This window comes from Canis lupus, chromosome 28 (genome assembly GCF_011100685.1).
Source record: "Canis lupus familiaris isolate Mischka breed German Shepherd chromosome 28, alternate assembly UU_Cfam_GSD_1.0, whole genome shotgun sequence".
Lineage (NCBI taxonomy): Eukaryota > Metazoa > Chordata > Mammalia > Carnivora > Canidae > Canis > Canis lupus.
This window is the reverse complement of record NC_049249.1, coordinates 11060034-11077202: the sequence shown is the minus strand read 5'-3', so window position 1 is coordinate 11077202 and position 17169 is coordinate 11060034. Positions and strand designations below refer to the sequence as shown.

The following is a 17169-nucleotide window of genomic DNA, read 5'->3' as shown; positions in this document are numbered from 1 at the left end:
TGAAGACTGCGCATGCTCCATGCTCCAGGAGCCAAACCTGGGTCAGACACGCCCCCTGCTCTCAGCAGCCCTGCCTCTCGCTCAGCTTCCGATTGCTGACCTGTCCTCCGGTGCTTTCAGTGAAGCAGCCTGCCCAATCAGTCAGTCGTTTGTTGAACGCCTGCCAGGAGCCAGCCGGCTCTGAAACTGCAGAAATCTAATCTTTGTATTTGCATTCATGCAATCATGCACCCAATCCTAAAATATTTATCGAACACCTACTATGTTCTTAAGTGCTAGAGACAAAAATAAAACAAAGAAACAAAAACCCCTGATCTACCTAAATAAAAAGGTTTTAAAAAATTACCACTATAGGGGCACCTGCGTGGCTCAATGGTTGAGCGTCGGCCTTTGGCTCAGGTCACTAACCCCGGGGTCCTGCGATCTAGTCCCACATCAGGCTCCCCGTAGGAAGTCTGCTTCTCCCTCTGCCTGTGTCTCTGCGTCTCTTTTGAATAAATAAAATCTTAAAAAAAAAAAAATCACCACTGTAAAATCTTGGTGTCTAGATACGATAGGGACTGAGTATATTTTTATTAGTGAAAAAGAGAAGGAAGAATTGTTCTTGCCCTCAAGCTGAAGACACACAGCTCTCTGAGGCAGCAGAAGAAAAGGAACCAACACTAAAAACTGAAAACTCCATAATAGAAGTTCAGCAATTTGGGGATAGGCTAGAATGTCAGCAAAGGCCTTAATAGGGGCATGTGCTATGAGCTAAATTTAAAGGAAGACTGTATTTAGATTACTGAGGGGGAAGGGAGAAGAAAGGGAATGAGTCATTTGAGTTTGAACCCCATCTCCACACTTAAGCCTCTGTTTTCTTACCTGTAAAATGGGAATTATCATCCCCTCCTCAATTAAAAATTAAAATAATGTATGTAAAATGCTTAGCATAGTGTTTAGTACATAAAAAGTACATTAAAAAAATTATCATCCCTTCCTCAAATAAGAAACAAGATAAGTGGTTAGTACCCTCAACAAAGAGTGCCACCTTTTTATTTGTTGATGTTGTTTTTGTTTAAAGTTACCAGCAGAGGGCAGCCCGGGTGGCTCAGCGGTTTAGCGCTGCCTTCCGCCCAGGGCGCGATCCTGGATACCGAAGATCGAGTCCCACGTAGGGCTTCCTGCATGGAGCCTGCTTCTCCCTCTCCCTCTGCCTGTGTCTCTGCCTCTCTCTTTCTCTCATGAATAAATAAATAAAATCTTTAAAAAATAAATAAAATAAAATAAAATAACCAGCAGACCAGAGGCATGGGTTTTCACAAAAGATAAGCAGCCATATTATAAGCAATATTTCATAGTCATTCTTTCTTGAATGTCACAGCTAACTAGAAGTACTGAATTGAAACAACTGTTGTTTAATTGTATGTATGAGAATGTCTCAATTTTTTTTGCCATGTAAACCATTTATGCAAAGGCCCACACAATTTCCTTTTTCAGTTAGAAGACATGTATTTCCCTTTCTTATCAGGCATCGAATAATTCAGTAATGCTTGCCTTTTACATTCCAAGGGTCACAGCCAGAGATGATCTCCTGGTATTATTCATCTCATTTAGCCCCTAAGCTTCATATTATTGTGAAGGAAATCTCAAGATTTAGAGTTCTCCCTTGAGAACTCTATGGAAAACTCTCAGAATTTATTTCAAATTCTACCCCTTAGAACTTGATTTTCCTTTGGCTGAAAAAAAAAGGGGGGAGGGTCAATACATTCCCTATTACCTATGAAGAGCTAGCACTCACCAAATACTAAACACATGCCAGACATTGTTTTTTGTAAAGTACACGGATTTAACTGGGTTACCTGTAACTGGTATTATAGTCTTCCGATGTTGGAAAATGAGTAAAGTAACTTGCCTATGATCATGCTGCTGGTAAGTGGCAGAGCTGGATCCAAATTCAGGCAGACTAGCTCAATGCTTTTAATACTGTATTGTCTCTTATTAAATATCTCTATGAGATTCATTTCATATGTGATGCGGGAAGGAAAGGCAAAAGAAAAAATTAAATTTCCTTACTAGTTACAACCCACTGACAAGTCCTTGAAACATGCAGAGTGACATTCTGCTAGGAATTCAGTTGCCTCAATATTAATACTTTGCTAAGGGCAAAAGGCTTAGCTTAACATCATCCAGCAATTCCCCTCCCTTAGATCCTGTAAGTCTACTTTAATATATAAAACTTCCTTTGGAAAGTTCCTTTATCTCTACTCCCAAGATACATGTTGGCAATCATCCCCCAAGCATATGACCCACCAATATACATCTGAAGGGTCTCATGACTAAGGTTTTATTAGATGGTAATAAATGACCTTTTCCCAACAATAGGTCTTGTAAACCTTGCTTCCAAAATTCCTAAGGGACTTAACTATCCCTAATCCCCTCACAAGTTGAAAGTATGTACCCACCTACTCCTCATAATCCTAGTGCAGCTCTTTTTGCCCACGGGTCCTGCCCCCATGCTTTAATAAAACCTCCTTTTTGCATGAAGAGATCTCAAAAATGATTTCTTGGCCACTGGCTCCATATCCCAACATCTTACCTATATCAGTATGTACCTCCTTTCTTTCCATTTTCACCAATGCCACATGACTTTTGAGACTCTCAAGATGTCTTAGCTACATTATTAAAATAGCTTGTGAGTTTGTTCCTCTGCTTCCAATGTCTTTGGTTATCTCTGAGTATCACTACCAGATTAATTTTCTGAGAACACTGGTTTCCTGGTGTCACTGCTCTGATTAAGAAATTACATTTTTAGGGATCCCTGGGTGGCGCAGCAGTTTGGCGCCTACCTTTGGCCCAGGGCGCGATCCTGGAGATCCGGGATCGAATCCCACGTCGGGCTCCCGGTGCATGGAGCCTGCTTCTCCCTCTGCCTGTGTCTCTGCCTCTCTCTCTCTCTCTCTGACTATCATAAATTAAAAAAAAATTAAAAAATAAAAAAAAAGAAATTACATTTTTATTGCAGTAAAATATGCATATTTATCTGTTGTGCCCAAGATTGCGAATCCGAGAAACCACCAAGGAGCCCACACCGATGCAAGCACACGAGAGTTTATTAGCAAGCTTGAGCTTGGGTCCAAGTATACTCCACACAGCAGTGCAGGGGCTTGGACCCGGAAATGGGTTACAGCTGGGTTTTTTATGGGCTGGTCTAGGGGATTTTCAGAAGGGGTGGAGGAATTTTTTTCATTCCAATATGGGGGAAATGTGGGGGAGTTTCTTAAGATCTGATATGGGTTTCTCTGTGAGGGCATTCTGAGCTCTGTTATCTTTCTGATATGGGATTCCCTGCCGAGGAGATTCTGCAGTTTTTCCTGTCAAGTTCAGCTCTTATTCACAGGGGCCTAAGATGGCTCTACTTGTGCTAATGCTAAACTTGAGGTGGAATGGCCTTAATTTTTCTCGGCCTCCACATATCATTTTAACCATTCACAAGTGTACAGTTCAGTAGCATTAAATAAATTCATAATGTTGTGTAACCATCATCATTGCCTATACCCAAAACTTTTCATCATCCCAACATCATCCCAACAAAACCTCTGTATCCATTAAACAATAACTCCCTCTTCTTCTAGCTCCTGGTAACTTTTATTCTACTTTCTTTGTCTATGAATTTACCCATTCAAAACACTACATTTTGTAAACCATATCTTCCCCCTAATCTTTCAGGTTTATCCATAATTTAACCACAATCTATTTAACCTTATTTCATCAAGGTTTCTAATATACATTCTCCAATCTAATTAGATCTGTTTTCCTGATATGCCATTCTCTCAACCACTCACTGTATTTATATCTATAGTCACTACCACACAGTTTTAGCATGTTTAATCTTTGAGTGTTAGAGCTGCTTGTGTCATATATGTCTGCTAGTCTAATCTCATTTTATAGGCTGGAGAGCTTAATAACTTGCTTGAAGTCACACACAGACTTCAAGCAGATATGAGGTTTGAAAACACAGAATCCAATTCTTTTTTTTTTATGGTGAAAATAGTTGTCATTTAATTTAGCTTATGATTTAAAAAGGTAAATACCATTGGTTATTTTACATATATAATCTGGTCTTGGAAAATTTTACACGAAAAGGAGAATCTTCCAATATAAAATTAAAATGTAATCTTGAGCAGTAAAAACAATATGGTTGTTCTGCAGCACCAAAGAAGACAAAACTCCAGATCCAAAAGCCTCAGAGAACTTTGACAAATATGACCCATGAGAGATGTAGGATGACCTAGAATCCAAGTCTTTTAAAACAATCTAAAACGATTGTTTTTCAAGCAATTACAACGCCACAGACACAGTTCTGAGCATTTTACACTGTATTCTCATACAAGTCCTAAGGAGTCTTTATCACTATTATTTTCATTTTCTATTTCACAAATGAGGAAGTGCCCAATTCAGAGAGCACTTGCCTTCTTTTAATAATTAAATATAATCTCGAATTTTTCTAAGTGCATGAATCTTCTCCACATCTAGGCAAGTAAGTTCCACAGGGGCAGCGATCACGTCTTTTGTAGCTGCATTCACATTGGTCAGTAAATAAACATATGGGTAAAAGGATTGGCGTGCGCTGTATTTGGAGAATTTGCTCCAATCTTGACACTTTAAGTACAAAGGATCTGAGTAACGACAACAACTCAAATCCTTACAATAAGTGGATGCAGAAGCGTCCTGATCTCACAGTCCTGACGCTCATTAAACCCCAGTTGCCTGGTCCGGCATGTTGCAATTGACAAAGCTGAACCTCAAAAGCCAGATTTGGGTTCTGTCCTTAAACTCCAGGGAGGAGCCAACTCTGAAGGTCCGCGCAGGATCCGAGCCCCTTAAGTGGGTGGTTACTGTTCCTTCGGACCCGGGTTTGGTTTGTTTTTTGCTGACATTTCGGCTAGGCTGCGTCTGGGTGGCGAGACCCCAAGTCTCCGTCAGGTGGCCCAGGTGGGAGCGGGGGTCCAGCCCCACCCCTCTTCGGGTGTGGGCGGAACTCTGGACGCACTCCGCCCCGCACAAAGATGGCGCAGGGTCCGCGCTGGGCCAATAGGGAGTGGCGTTGCTCCCGGTTGCCGGGGTAACAGCCAATGGGCAGCGGGAATTGCGCCCGGTGCGGCCGCCAGGGATGGCGGCGTCAAGTGGGGCAGGCGCTGGTGGAGGTGGCGGAGAGGCTGGTGGCCGCGGCGAGCCCGGCGGAGCTGTGGTCGCGGCCGCTGGAGCCCCGCGTCGGGGCGTGACCGTCATCCCGAAAGGCGGAGCTCAGGTTGGCCGGCAGCGCAGGAGGGAGGGCGCCCGGAGAGTGCGGTCGGTGAGGAAGACTGAGGACCAGGTCCCCGTCCCAAGATGACTGGGGATCGTGACTCCGTCCAGGATGCGCTGACCAGAGGGCGGGGCCGGTGGGGTGCGGCCCCCGGGCCTCGGGTCTCTGCAGCTGGGGCCGAGGCCGGGGAGAGCCCGCCGTACCCGGCCTGGCTAGCGGGTGGCTGGGGGCTGCGTCCCGCGCGGATGGCAGACCCGCGTGAGCAGACACCTGGCCGGGCGCTGGAGCAGAGCTCGGGCGGAGAGCAGGATCAGTGTTGGGATGCGAGAACGGGATGGGAGGAAATGCTGTTAGTTGGGTCTCGGGCTTTGTTTGGCCTGGGCCCGCCCCTCACACTCCCACACCATGAACCTGATGCCTCAATTAGTGGGTGGTGGCACCCCTGCTGGGTCGTATCTCCAAACTGCTTAGGTATCCGGAGGAGTAACTCGACTTTATTAGAACCCCGTCCGGGCATTTCCTTTTTCATGAAATAGGATAATATCATGGCAGTCCCCATCACCCTCAAGTCTTTTGTAATTTTTTTTTTTTTTTAATTCATGAGAGACAGAGACACAGAGACATAGGCAGAGGGAGAAGAAGGCTCCCTGCGGGGATCCCCTTGCGGGACTCGATTCCAGGACCCCGAGATCACGACCTGAGCCGAAGGCAGACGCTCAACCACTGAGCCACCCAGCCGCTCCTCCTTTGTAAATTTTTAATCTTTTTTCTGGTGTCAGAATTTTCTTCCCACTTTCTCCAATCTAATTGTCCCACAGTCTTCCTAAGTAAGACCCTTATCTATATAAGACTGATGAATCACTGACCTCTGCCTCTGAAACCAGTAATACATTAGATGTTAATTAATTGAATTTAAATAAAATAAACAAAAAAGACCTATATCTAGTAGCAATACTTTTTTTAAAAAAAACTTTTCGAGTTCAAGGAAGATTTACAGTAAAAAGGCTTGTAGTGTTATAAGAAAAGCAGTTATTCCAAGCTAAAAAAAAAAATATTTTTTTAAAAAGAATGTGTGACTTTTCTTCTAGGTTTCTTAGGTTCTAAGTCTAATTTTTGTTCATCAAAGTCTTCCTTTTCTTCTCTTTAGGATTCTAAAAGCCTAAGACTGCTTTCTTTGTAATTAAGAGAACTTTGACAAGAAGGTCATACTCTGGGGAGGCTTTGGAGGAACAATGTAAAGGTATATGTGGGAAAAGCTGGCTGCCTCAAAACAATATTCTTAAAGTGAAAATCTGTTCCTCTTTATGTTAGCTTTGTTGTTGTTGTTGTTGTTTTTAATCCTCTGAATTTGGACACAAAATCCTGTGAATGCATAAATATTTTTTAACAAGTTTGATTTCTAAACTCTGAAAAAAAAAGACAAATGGAATTGAAACAAAAGTTAACATTACTGTCTCCAAGTTCTATTTGGAAATGTCTGGGTCAGGAGAAAATAAAGAGAACTGGGATGTTCAGTTCTCTTTGTGCAGACAAATAGTATACTTATTTCACGAACAAAATAGTCATTTTCTTTTAGATAAATGTTTGGATTGATCCTTTGCAACCTATCTATCAAAAGAGCAGAAAGGGTGGGTATCTGCTTAGAAGCATGATTCTCTTTTGGTTTTGTGACTTGATTCCATATATATAGCTGAAGCCTAAACTTCATCAACACTGGCTATACCATATTAAACTAATTTATCTCAATGAGCATGATTTCTTTTGGGGTCATTGGCTTTGTAGCTGACTATTACATAGCATGGCTAATTATAGAAGTCGTAAATGAACATCCCAACACTGTCCCAGGCTGTGACGGTATCAATTATTTGGACATAGGTAGAAGTTTCTAGTCCAATGTGTTCACCAATGGCCTGAGACCCACAGAGTCCATGTGTATCCTTTTATTTATTTTTTTAAACATTTTTAAAGATTATTTATTTATTTATTCATAGAGATGCAGAGAGAGAGAGAGGCAGAGACACAGGCAGAGGGAGAAGCAGGCTCCATGCAAAGAGCCTGAGGTGGGACTCAATCCAGGGTCTCCAGGATCACGCCCTGGGCTGCAGGCGGCGCTAAACCGCTGTGCCACCAGGGCTGCCCCATGTGTATCCTTTTAGTTAGCATTTCCGATTGTGTTCTTGGGAATGGACATCATTTTGACCAGCAGCCGTTGAAGGGACTTTTCTCTGTCTCCCTAGATAAAAAAAGGAATGGGAACATCCTTTTGAAAAACAAATGAGAGAGGATGGTGGCAGGGTTAGGTGTAGAGATGATGTTCCAGTTACTATAGGCATATAACATATTACCCCAACCTTAACTTAAAACAACATTATGATGTTTGCAAATTTTGTGAGTCAGGAATTTGTAGAGGGCATCATGGAGATGACTACACTCTGCTGCATGATACTTTAGATGGGATGCCCACACAGTGGCTAGGAGCTAGAATCATCTGAAGGCTCCTTTGCCACAGCTGGTGCCTAGGCTGGGCTGATTCAAGGATGAGAACTGCCAACTGGAGCACCAACACGTGGCTCTTTGTGGCTCAGCTTCCGCACAGCATGGCAACCTCAGAGGATAGACTTCTTCTAGGGTGGCTCAGGTCTCCCAAGTGCAAGTGTACCAGTGGGCAAGAGGGAAGATGCATCACCTTTTCTGGCCTGACCTCAGAACATGCCATCTCTTCCACCATGTTCTATTGGTTGAAGCAATCACAAGCCTGCGCAGATTCAAAGAAGAGGAGTTAGAGTCCCCCTTTTGATGGAGCAGTGGCAAGGTCAAATTCTAGAACACGTAATACAGGGGATACTAATGCAAATGTCTTTGGAAAATACAATATGCCACAGTTGGTAATTAGAGGAAGATCTTTTCAGTTTCATTGGCATCTTTAAAAAATTTAGGTTATATTCCCTCAGAGCTCATAGCATGCCAAAAGGGTGGCTACGTTTATAGTTTGAGAGGCTGGCTAGTACTTTGTCTAGAGATAGTCTTCAAGTTTTTTTAAGACTTTATTTATTTATTCACGAGAGACACAGAGAGAGAGAGAGGCACAGGCACAGGCACAGGCAGAGGGAGAAGCAGGCTCCATGCAGGGAGCCCAACATGGGACTCGATCCCGGGTCTCCAGGATCAGGCCCTGGGCTGAAGGCGGCACTAAACCGCGGAGTCACCCGGGCTGCCCTAGAGATAGTCTTCAGACTGGAGAACTGCTGTTACCTTTTTCTCAGGGACCTTCTGGTGGTCCCTGTGAAACAAATGGGTTGCTGCTATTTGGAAGTTTCACGTAGCCTTGAGAACCAGTAAACAAATCCTGGAGCCTGCTGCCCCTGGGCCCTGGATCCCGGGCAATCAGATTGACCCCTCATATGGTACTGCAATAACTCCTTACAGACCTCTGAGTGAAGACAAGGTAACAGCTGCCAGACATCGGAAGGAAATGCCTTTATCTTATCATCTCCCTGCATAAAGTGTGATTTTGCGTATATGTTTCAGAATGGCTATTTAGTTATGAGATTTATTTTCAGATACGGCCTTTAAGATTCTGACTTGTTAAAAAAAAAAAAAAAAAAAAAAGATTCTGACTGTTTTGAAGGAATAAAATATTTCAGATTTGCTCCAGAGGCTGACTTTGAGTACGCTGACTTCATTAGTTCTGGGAAGAGCTGAAGACATCCTATAGTTATCAAAGCCTATCTGGACTGGAAAGAGTTTTCCTCTACAGTTTTGATGGAAAATTGCTTCTTTTCTTCTCATTAATGTTGTATTTGCAGTGGAGTCATGCTGACTTCTACCCCAGGCACTCCGATGCTGGGCTGACAGCAAGAGGCTTGAGGCTGAAATTGGATGCCAACCTTGTGGAACATTGGTGGAACAGAGATGGCACACCAGGTCCCAGTGTCACCAATCAGAGAAAATAGCCCCAGAGGTTTCCAAGGGCTTTAAGACATAAAGAAAATGATCCCTACATGAGGATATCTTCCACTGTGTGAGAGAACCTGGGTATAGAGCTCCCGAGTAGCAACAGTGAGAAAATCCCTGGTGGAGCTGTGGCAGGGGTTCCCAGACATCACTGGAAGAGCATCCAAAACTGGCCTCATTGTGGGGTAGAAACGGATGTTGCTCCCTGTTTGGGTGAGAGCAGGGATTCTCTCCTGAGAAGGGATTCTCGGAACTCATCTGTTCTCATAGGTGGGATGAAACAGGAGCTTGGAGACAGGGCCAGGGCTCAGAAAATATGACTGAGCCCTGCTCTGTTAAGCCCAACTGTTTGCATGTCAGATCATTGGGCTTATGGCATCTGTATTCAAAAGCATTGTGACATAGGCCAAAATTAAAACATCCCATGAGGTGGTGATAAAAAACAAGACCAGTGGCAATTATAGTTTACCTTCTCCCACCTTAGAATTTACCTCTGGCAAAATTGCTGAGTTTTTTTTCCCAAATGTTATTTGAATTACGTTGGTAGCATTTTTATACCGAGACTTTATTTTTTAATTTTTTATTTTTTTTTAAATTTTTTTTTTATTTTTTTTTTTAATTTATGATAGTCACACAGAGAGAGAGAGAGGCAGAGACACAGGCAGAGGGAGAAGCAGGTTCCATGCACCGGGAGCCTGACGTGGGATTCGATCCTGGGTCTCCAGGATCGCGCCCTGGGCCAAAGACAGGCGCTAAACCGCTGCGCCACCCAGGGATCCCTATACCGAGACTTTAGAGAAATTTCCATTACAGTAAGTGAATGTGTGAGTTTAGGTGTCTTATGTTTGAAGGAGGAAAAGAATGACATTTAATGGATAGGGCCCTGTGGTATTCTAGTTACTTTCACATGTCTTATTTAATTTAATCCATGCCAATTCTCTGAGGTAGGTATCTTTTCTCCACTTTATAGAGGAGGAGACTGAGGTTTAGAGGCATTTAAGTAACCTTCCCAAGGTTACACAGTGCACTGGGATGAGAACCCAGCATTGGTGCTCCCCGACCCACACAGGACTTGAAGGAAGCTTGCTGTTGGCACCAGGCCTGGAGGGATTTAAAAACTCACTCCTGTTTGGCCCTCCAGGCCTGCCCCCCATGCTCTGAAGAAGAGATGCACTTGTTCTGTCTAGCTTAATCAGATGCTTGAGGGTTAGACTCTAGGTTCATTATTAATACCAGAGGACCGGGCAGCCCCGGTGGCGCAGCGGTTTAGCGCTGCCTGCAGCCTGGGGTGTGATCCTGGAGACCCGGGATTGAGTCCCACATCGGGCTTCCTGCATGGAGCCTGCTTCTCTCTCTGCCTGTGTCTCTGCCTCTCTCTCGCTCTCTCTGAATGAATAAATAAATAAATCTTAAAAAAAAAAATACCAGAGGACCTTTCAGTGGTGATTTATAGGTCAGAGAATTTTCACACATAGTGTATCTGTTTATTGGAGTAATAGTAGCCATACTTCCAAGTGTGTAGCCGTCTAACATTGTGCTTGTTAAAACTGCAGATTCCCAGGCTCTAACATACAGAATCTGATTCAGTATATCCAGGTTTGGGCCTAGGACTCTGCAGTGTCACAGTCACTTGGAAATACGTTGTATTGCTTAAGTCTGGAAAAGACGAGGTGAGTAAACAAACCTAGGAAAATTAAAAAGAACTAGGGATTGCACTTTTAAAAATATGTCAAATGCTTCTGTTCATCTCTGTATTTAATGATATTTTAGGTATCTTAATGTCCTTAAAGGATATCTTTGAATACAAGTATTCTTTTACTGCAAACCTGAAGCCATACCTAGCCAATCTCCGAATGTTATTGGGTTGTTTGTTTATCTCTGTCATTGTCACTCCTGCCTTCTTCTCCCATGACACTGTTATCCCCCTTGGTCAGGCCTTATGATCTTGTGCCTGGGCGTATCAGTTAGCTTTTGCTAGATAGTAACACACCATCTCAAAACATAGCAGTTTAAAACAACTTCCATGTATTTAGTCCATCATTCTGTGGGTCAGTAGTCTGGACCTGGGCTCAGCAGCAGCTCTGCTGGTCATGCCTGAGCTCACCCATGCATCTGTGGTCAGTTGGTACAGTTCCACATGACCCTTGGCATCAGCCAACTAGCCTGGGCTTGTCCACACGGGGCTAGAACAGTTCGTTCCTAGTGTTGTGAGAGGGCAAGCCCTGTGTACGAGCACTCGCCAAGCCTCTGCTGTATCCCTTTTGCTAATGTTCCATTAGCCCAACCAACTCCTATAACCCACCCGGACCCAGTGGGTGGAGGAATAAACTGCCTGTTAATAGAGGTAGTGCCATGTCCTAACACAAGGGCACGAGCAGAGGGAGAGTAATTTGTGCTCATTTTCACAGTCTCCTGAATGATCACATCTGCCTTGCAAGCTTTTCTGGCTGCGGGCTCTTGCCGCTCCAAAGCATCCTGTTTCCTGCTGACCCATTCGTTTTTCCGCAAGCACCCCTTTCAGATTACTTGCCTGTTCAAAAATCCCCAGAGCCTTCGTCTTTCCCCCACCTTATTAGCTGTAAATTCTTCTGCCTAGCTTTCCAAGATCCCCTTAGAGTGGCCTGATCCTAAAAGCAGAGTGTGCAACACGAGAGAGAAAGAATGAGCAGCAGGCAGGGGAGGCCAGGACCCGAGTTCCAGCCCAGCCACTGACTGGCTTTTCACTTCCTTCTCTCCGTCTTTGAAATGATGGAGTTTGGATTTAACTCTGAGAGGCTGGGACACTGGGTGGCTCAGTGGTTGAATGTCTGCCTTTGGCTCTGGACATGATCCCAGATTCCTAGGATCTAGTCCCACATTGGGTTCTTTGCATGGAGCCTACTTCTCCCTCTGCCTGTGTCTCTGCCTCTCTTTCTGTGTCTCATGAATGAATAAATAAAATCTTTAAATCAATCAATCAATCTGAGAGGCTTTTTTTTTCAGATTTCAGAGTTTGGCTGAGTACCTAGATAGACTTATTTCCCATTACTCCTTAAATAAACCTTCAAGTGCAATAAGACCCAACTTAATATTTTCCCACCGACCATCCAGGTTATGTTGCTGTTTGTGCTTCCATTCCTCAGGTTTTCTCCATGGGCAGCCGCCCTTTGCTTTCTTGACTGCTTGCTTTCAGTTGTGCCCATCCCTTGTGGGTTTGTTTTTGTTTTTGTTTTTTTAATTTTTATTTATTATTTATTTGAGAGAGAGCGAACACACAAGCAGGGGGAGGGACATACAGAGAGGGAGAAGCAGACTCCCCACTGAGCAGGGAGCCCAATGCAGGACTTGATCCCAGGACTCTGGGATCATGACCTGAGCCAAAGGCAGACATTTAACTGACTGAGTCACCCAGGCTCCCCAACCATCCCTTGTCTTTGTACATCTCTACCATCCAGTTTGGCACTTAATTATATTACCTCTCCTATTGTTCAGTATGTCAGCTACTAGTCTTACCAACTAGACTGTAAACTCATTGAAGGAAGAGACCATATTTTATACATCAACTAAATACAGAGTACGTATCAAGCAAATATTTGTAAATTCATCTTCAATTTCTATCTCAGGTCATAGAAAATTGGAATTGGCTGACAACTTTTTTTTTTTTTTTTTTAGATTTTATTTATTTATTTGAGAGAGAGTGTGAGTCAGGGGAAAGGGCAGAGGGAGAGGGTGAAAGAGAATCCCAAGCAGACCACATTGAGTACAAAGCCCAGTGCAGGGCTCGATCCCAAAACCCTGAGATCACTACCTGAGCTGAAACCAAGAGTCGGAAGCTTAACCAACTGAGTCACTCAGGTGCCCCAGGCTGATAACTTTTAAGTTGGAGGATAAGACTGCTTGAGCCAAGGTGATCTGGGGGTGGGGAGGTTGGAGAGGTGGGCATGTTTGTTAAATGTATCCAGGGTAATATATATACTCACTGGGCTAGTTTATAGAATGTTTCTGCAAAATTGCTTTGCAAGCCTTTCCTCCAACCATCCCGTGACTCTGGTTCTCTCCTCTGTTTCCTGCAGTTTTTATCCTTTTCTTCCTTCCATAGCTGTCACCATGACCCTGACAAAAGGTTCCTTCACCTACTCCAGTGGGGAGGAATATCGTGGAGAGTGGAAGGAAGGTAAGAGAATCCCTGGGGGATCAAGTGAGGAACACTTCATTTGGCTGAAGGACAAATGCATCAGGCTAGATAAGCCAACTGCATGAGTCTTCATGTCTAACTCCAGGATTTAACCTGAATAGTGCCTTGCCTTTCTTTGGTTTTAGGATTAAATAAAGGAATTAGAAAACCTCATTGTTTGCCCAGTAAGTTAAGGAAGACCTGGAAATTAGGACAGATACTCAAGGGCAAATGACAGTCATTTCCTTGAATTTTCTGTGACAGCTCCTTGCATTTGGAAGTGTCTATTCACAGGCTTAGTGAAATTCCACAGAGCCTGAGAAACACAGTCTGACCATTTAAGAGCCTCATGGGGCCAGTCCTGGCAAGCCAGGAACTGCCCCGAGGAGCCGTGACTTCCAACAGTTGTGCCAGGGAAGAGTTCAGGCCGTTTCAACATGCACCCCATTCTTTTCACGTTAGATACCTGTAGCTGATGAATTCTTGAGCCCTGAGAGGCGAAACTGGACAGACGGGATGTAACCTTGCCTCCCCAACACCTGCCGTCCCCTCAGATCTGGCCAGTTAGAGGCGCCAGTCTGCTAGGCAGTCTCTATCCCTTAGAGGAACTCCCTTGTACTCTCCTGGAAAGACATGATTGCTCCTCCAGCATCGTGCCATTTTTCTGGTCAGTTCAGTGGATAACAAAGCCTGAATCATTGCCATCAGTCGACTGTTCAGTTTGTCCCCTAGCTTCACGGTGCCATGTGGCACTTTTTTTCTCTCAGAGAGGCAACATATAAGTCAGTGTTGAGAGTTCTCCGGTCCAGATGCCCACTGCATTTGCATTCTTACTCTGCCACTTAACAGCTCTGTGGTCTTAAGGAAGTGATTTAGCTTCTCCTAGCCTTACTTTCTGCATCCGTGAAATGGGAATAATAATAGTACTGTGCCTATCTCTTCATGTCGTGAGGATTAGATAGGATGATAAATACAAAGTGAGAAGGGTGCCTGACACGGAGTAAAGGCACTATGGTAGCTAGTGTTATTTTTTTTTTTAAGATTCTATTTATTTATTCATAGACAGTGAGAGAGGCAGAGACACAGGCAGAGGGAGAAGCAGGAATCATACAGAGAGCCTGATGTGGGACTCGATCCAGGGTCTCCAGATCACGCCCTGGGCTGCAGGCGGCGCTAAACCGCTGCGCCACCGGGGCTGCCCGCTAGTGTTATTTTTAAGTGCTCTCTTGTTCATACGTAGTGAGACCTGCTCCAAATCTGATGCTTGTGACAAGATGGGAAGGTCCTGGAAGCCGGATTTTCCTGGTGCCTGTTCTGGGTAGTAGTTCTCTGCCCTGCTAACATCACTGCTTCTCTCCTTTTGTTTGTGCATGGGGTGACAAAAGACAAGGGAGATTGGGCAAGGAGGGTGTTCCTGAAGCTGCCTCTGAACCCTGACAACTGTCTTTTTCTTTGCCTAGGCCGCAGACATGGTTTTGGTCAACTGATGTTTGCAGATGGTGGCACCTACCTGGGTCATTTTGAGAATGGGCTCTTTAATGGCTTCGGGGTACTGACCTTCTCAGATGGCTCAAGGTAAGTATTGGGTCATTCTTTTTTCAGCTTTGATAGTGATAGCTGGTCAGACCTGAGCTTGGCCCAGGCCCTCTGAAAACAGGCGAGAAGTAAGCAGTTCTTTTATTAGTTACTTTATAAATAGATCTAAAATTTGAAATGGCAAGGAGCCGAATGACCTTCCACCCCACTGCCATTCTCTTCTGTTATCTCCTAGGGATTAAGGCCTCATATCACACATGCTCTCTGGCCCTTGTCTGCTGGCTAGGAGTGGGGTGGGTGGGAGCGGGCCAGAACTCTGAAATAAGCAGAATCCACTCCACTCCTTGGCATTAATATGTAAAACTCATTGGTAGCTGCTTCACCACCCTGCTATGTTTCTGCAGGTACGAGGGGGAGTTTGCCCAGGGCAAGTTTAACGGCGTCGGAGTCTTCATTCGACATGACAACATGACATTTGAAGGGGAATTTAAAAATGGCAGAGTAGACGGTTTTGGTAAGTCACCAGCCGGACAGGTGACTGGGGGAAGCATAAGATGGGTGGAAGTACACCTTGTTAGCGTTAATGCTTTCAGGGGTGTCTACCAGTCCTTTGCGATTGTGCCCTAACGGCCACCCATCCATCGAACTTGCCAATTCAGTACTCTGGAGTAGAGCTGCAAGTTTTCCTCCTCCACCGATCCACAGTACCAAGCTGCTTTCTGAGTCACTGATGCCCTTGTCAATACCATGTTTTCTCTGTCCCCCTCAAAGGCCTGCTGACTTTCCCTGATGGTTCTCATGGAATACCCCGCAATGAAGGTCTGTTTGAGAACAACAAGCTGCTGCGGCGTGAGAAGTGCTCGGCGGTCGTCCAGCGAGCCCAGAGTGCCTCCAAGTCAGCCAGAAATCTCACTGCCTGATGGGCGTTGTGCACCAGCTGACAAGCACTGGGCAAAGCCATGGCCCCGTCACTCACTCGAGGTGTATAAATGAACCAGATGTGAGTGGAGATGAGAATCCCCACAGAGCAGAAGCCTTGAGATGTGCCCCATCACCTGCGAGGCAGGGATTCAATCAGACAGTCGTGAGGACTCTGGCCCCACCTTGGTGGCCCACAGCAGGGTCACCAGTTCTGTCTCTGCTTCTCTCGCTGGTTCGTATTCTCTGTCCCTAACGCCTCAGGTTGACCAGTGCAGACCTGCTTCTACTTGATCTCCTGCCAAGGGACACAGGATCTCTTCATTCTGCCTGTATTTGGGGCAGATGATCCTAGCCCCAATTAGGGCTAGTGCTTTGTGTTACCCTGGAGAAACAGAAAGATGGGGGTGGCTTAGACAGCTCAGCAGTCCTAGGAAAGTCAAAGCCAGTGCTTTTCCATGTGTCACCCCCTTGTTTGCTGCTGGTTGGCTTCATGGCCCTAGGCCTTCCACTTCTCCCACCAGGTTGGTATTTGTGTCTGCTTAGTTCCCCTGTGAAGGGTTCGGTAAGAGTGCTGTTTCCCTCTCCTGTGACTGTACAAGCTGTCTTCCTTACCTGAGTTCCAGCAGCTAGTCTGTGCCCCATTTGTGCCTCTCTCCTTCCTTAGACACAGGACAGGATCCCTTTTGGGGATAGTCAAGAAACTGTTTTGAGGAGTCATCTCATCACATGTATTTATTCCTTACTCCAGGGCAGAGGGCAGACATTTCTGGGCCACATCAGGCTCTACCATGGAGTGACTGAATCCTTAGGGATGGCTTTGGCTGACACAGCCCCTTCCCAGTGGGTCAGTAGGCCAGACCCACCTCCACCCCTTGGAGTTTGGGGAGAACTGGACCTATACTAGGATTGCAGTGAACCAAAAGAGAATTTGGCTCCTTACATTTGGTTCACTGTTAACTCTTCCACCACAAGGCTGACCATCAGGCCTGGAGGTCAGATCTTGATGGATGGGATCCCTACATAGTTCATCACGGAGGCCTCCAGTTCTCCTGTGACCCAGACATGCCCACTCCACTCCCAGCCCCCCATCCTCACACTGAATGTCTCCTCAATAGCAGATTGTGGTGGAAATTATAGCCGTGTGCCTCTATTTATTCTCTGAGTTGTACTGTAGAAACATGTTTATTAGGAATAAACAAAATCACCAGAACTGCCTATATTTAGTTTCTTTACTCTTGCTCTGCATCCTTGTGAATCAACCCATTTGCTGTTTCTAAAAAGTTCATCACAGATGGTGGCTTGGAACTGACACCGCACA

General features: G+C 44.9%; 2 protein-coding genes across 12 annotated transcripts in view; one reads left to right on the top strand and one right to left on the bottom strand.

Annotated features, from left to right (window-relative positions):
- The first annotated feature begins 5123 nt into the window (after positions 1 to 5123).
- Positions 5124 to 17068, top strand: MORN4 (MORN repeat containing 4). Of its 11 annotated transcripts, none has more exons than XM_038578442.1 (7): positions 5124 to 5290; positions 6435 to 6527; positions 10829 to 10911; positions 13320 to 13394; positions 14855 to 14969; positions 15335 to 15444; positions 15702 to 17068. In XM_038578442.1, exons 4-7 carry the CDS (start codon positions 13328 to 13330, stop codon positions 15848 to 15850), a joined length of 441 nt encoding a protein of 146 aa, XP_038434370.1. In that variant the 5' UTR covers positions 5124 to 5290; positions 6435 to 6527; positions 10829 to 10911; positions 13320 to 13327; the 3' UTR covers positions 15851 to 17068. The 11 variants fall into 11 exon arrangements, with proteins under 11 accessions (XP_038434370.1, XP_038434366.1, XP_038434371.1 ...); XM_038578438.1 differs by having other exon boundaries at positions 13294 to 13394; XM_038578443.1 differs by having other exon boundaries at positions 10795 to 10911.
- Positions 15216 to 17169, bottom strand: part of HOGA1 (4-hydroxy-2-oxoglutarate aldolase 1) — a 26602-nt gene continuing 24648 nt past the window's right edge. The window contains exon 7 of the mRNA XM_038578431.1: positions 15216 to 16233. Coding sequence (XP_038434359.1) covers positions 16216 to 16233 — 18 coding nt within the window. The 3' untranslated portion in view covers positions 15216 to 16215. The remainder of the gene's footprint in view (positions 16234 to 17169) is intronic.

Excerpts from the sequence above, each read along its gene's own strand:
- MORN4 (XM_038578446.1), top strand. The coding sequence starts at position 13,328 with ATGACCCTGACAAAAGGTTCCTTCACCTACTCCAGTGGGGAGGAATAT. Across the intron at positions 14,970-15,334 it reads ACCTTCTCAGATGGCTCAAG|GTACGAGGGGGAGTTTGCCC; the intron begins GTAAGTATTGGG and ends ATGTTTCTGCAG. Across the intron at positions 15,445-15,701 it reads TGGCAGAGTAGACGGTTTTG|GCCTGCTGACTTTCCCTGAT; the intron begins GTAAGTCACCAG and ends TCCCCCTCAAAG.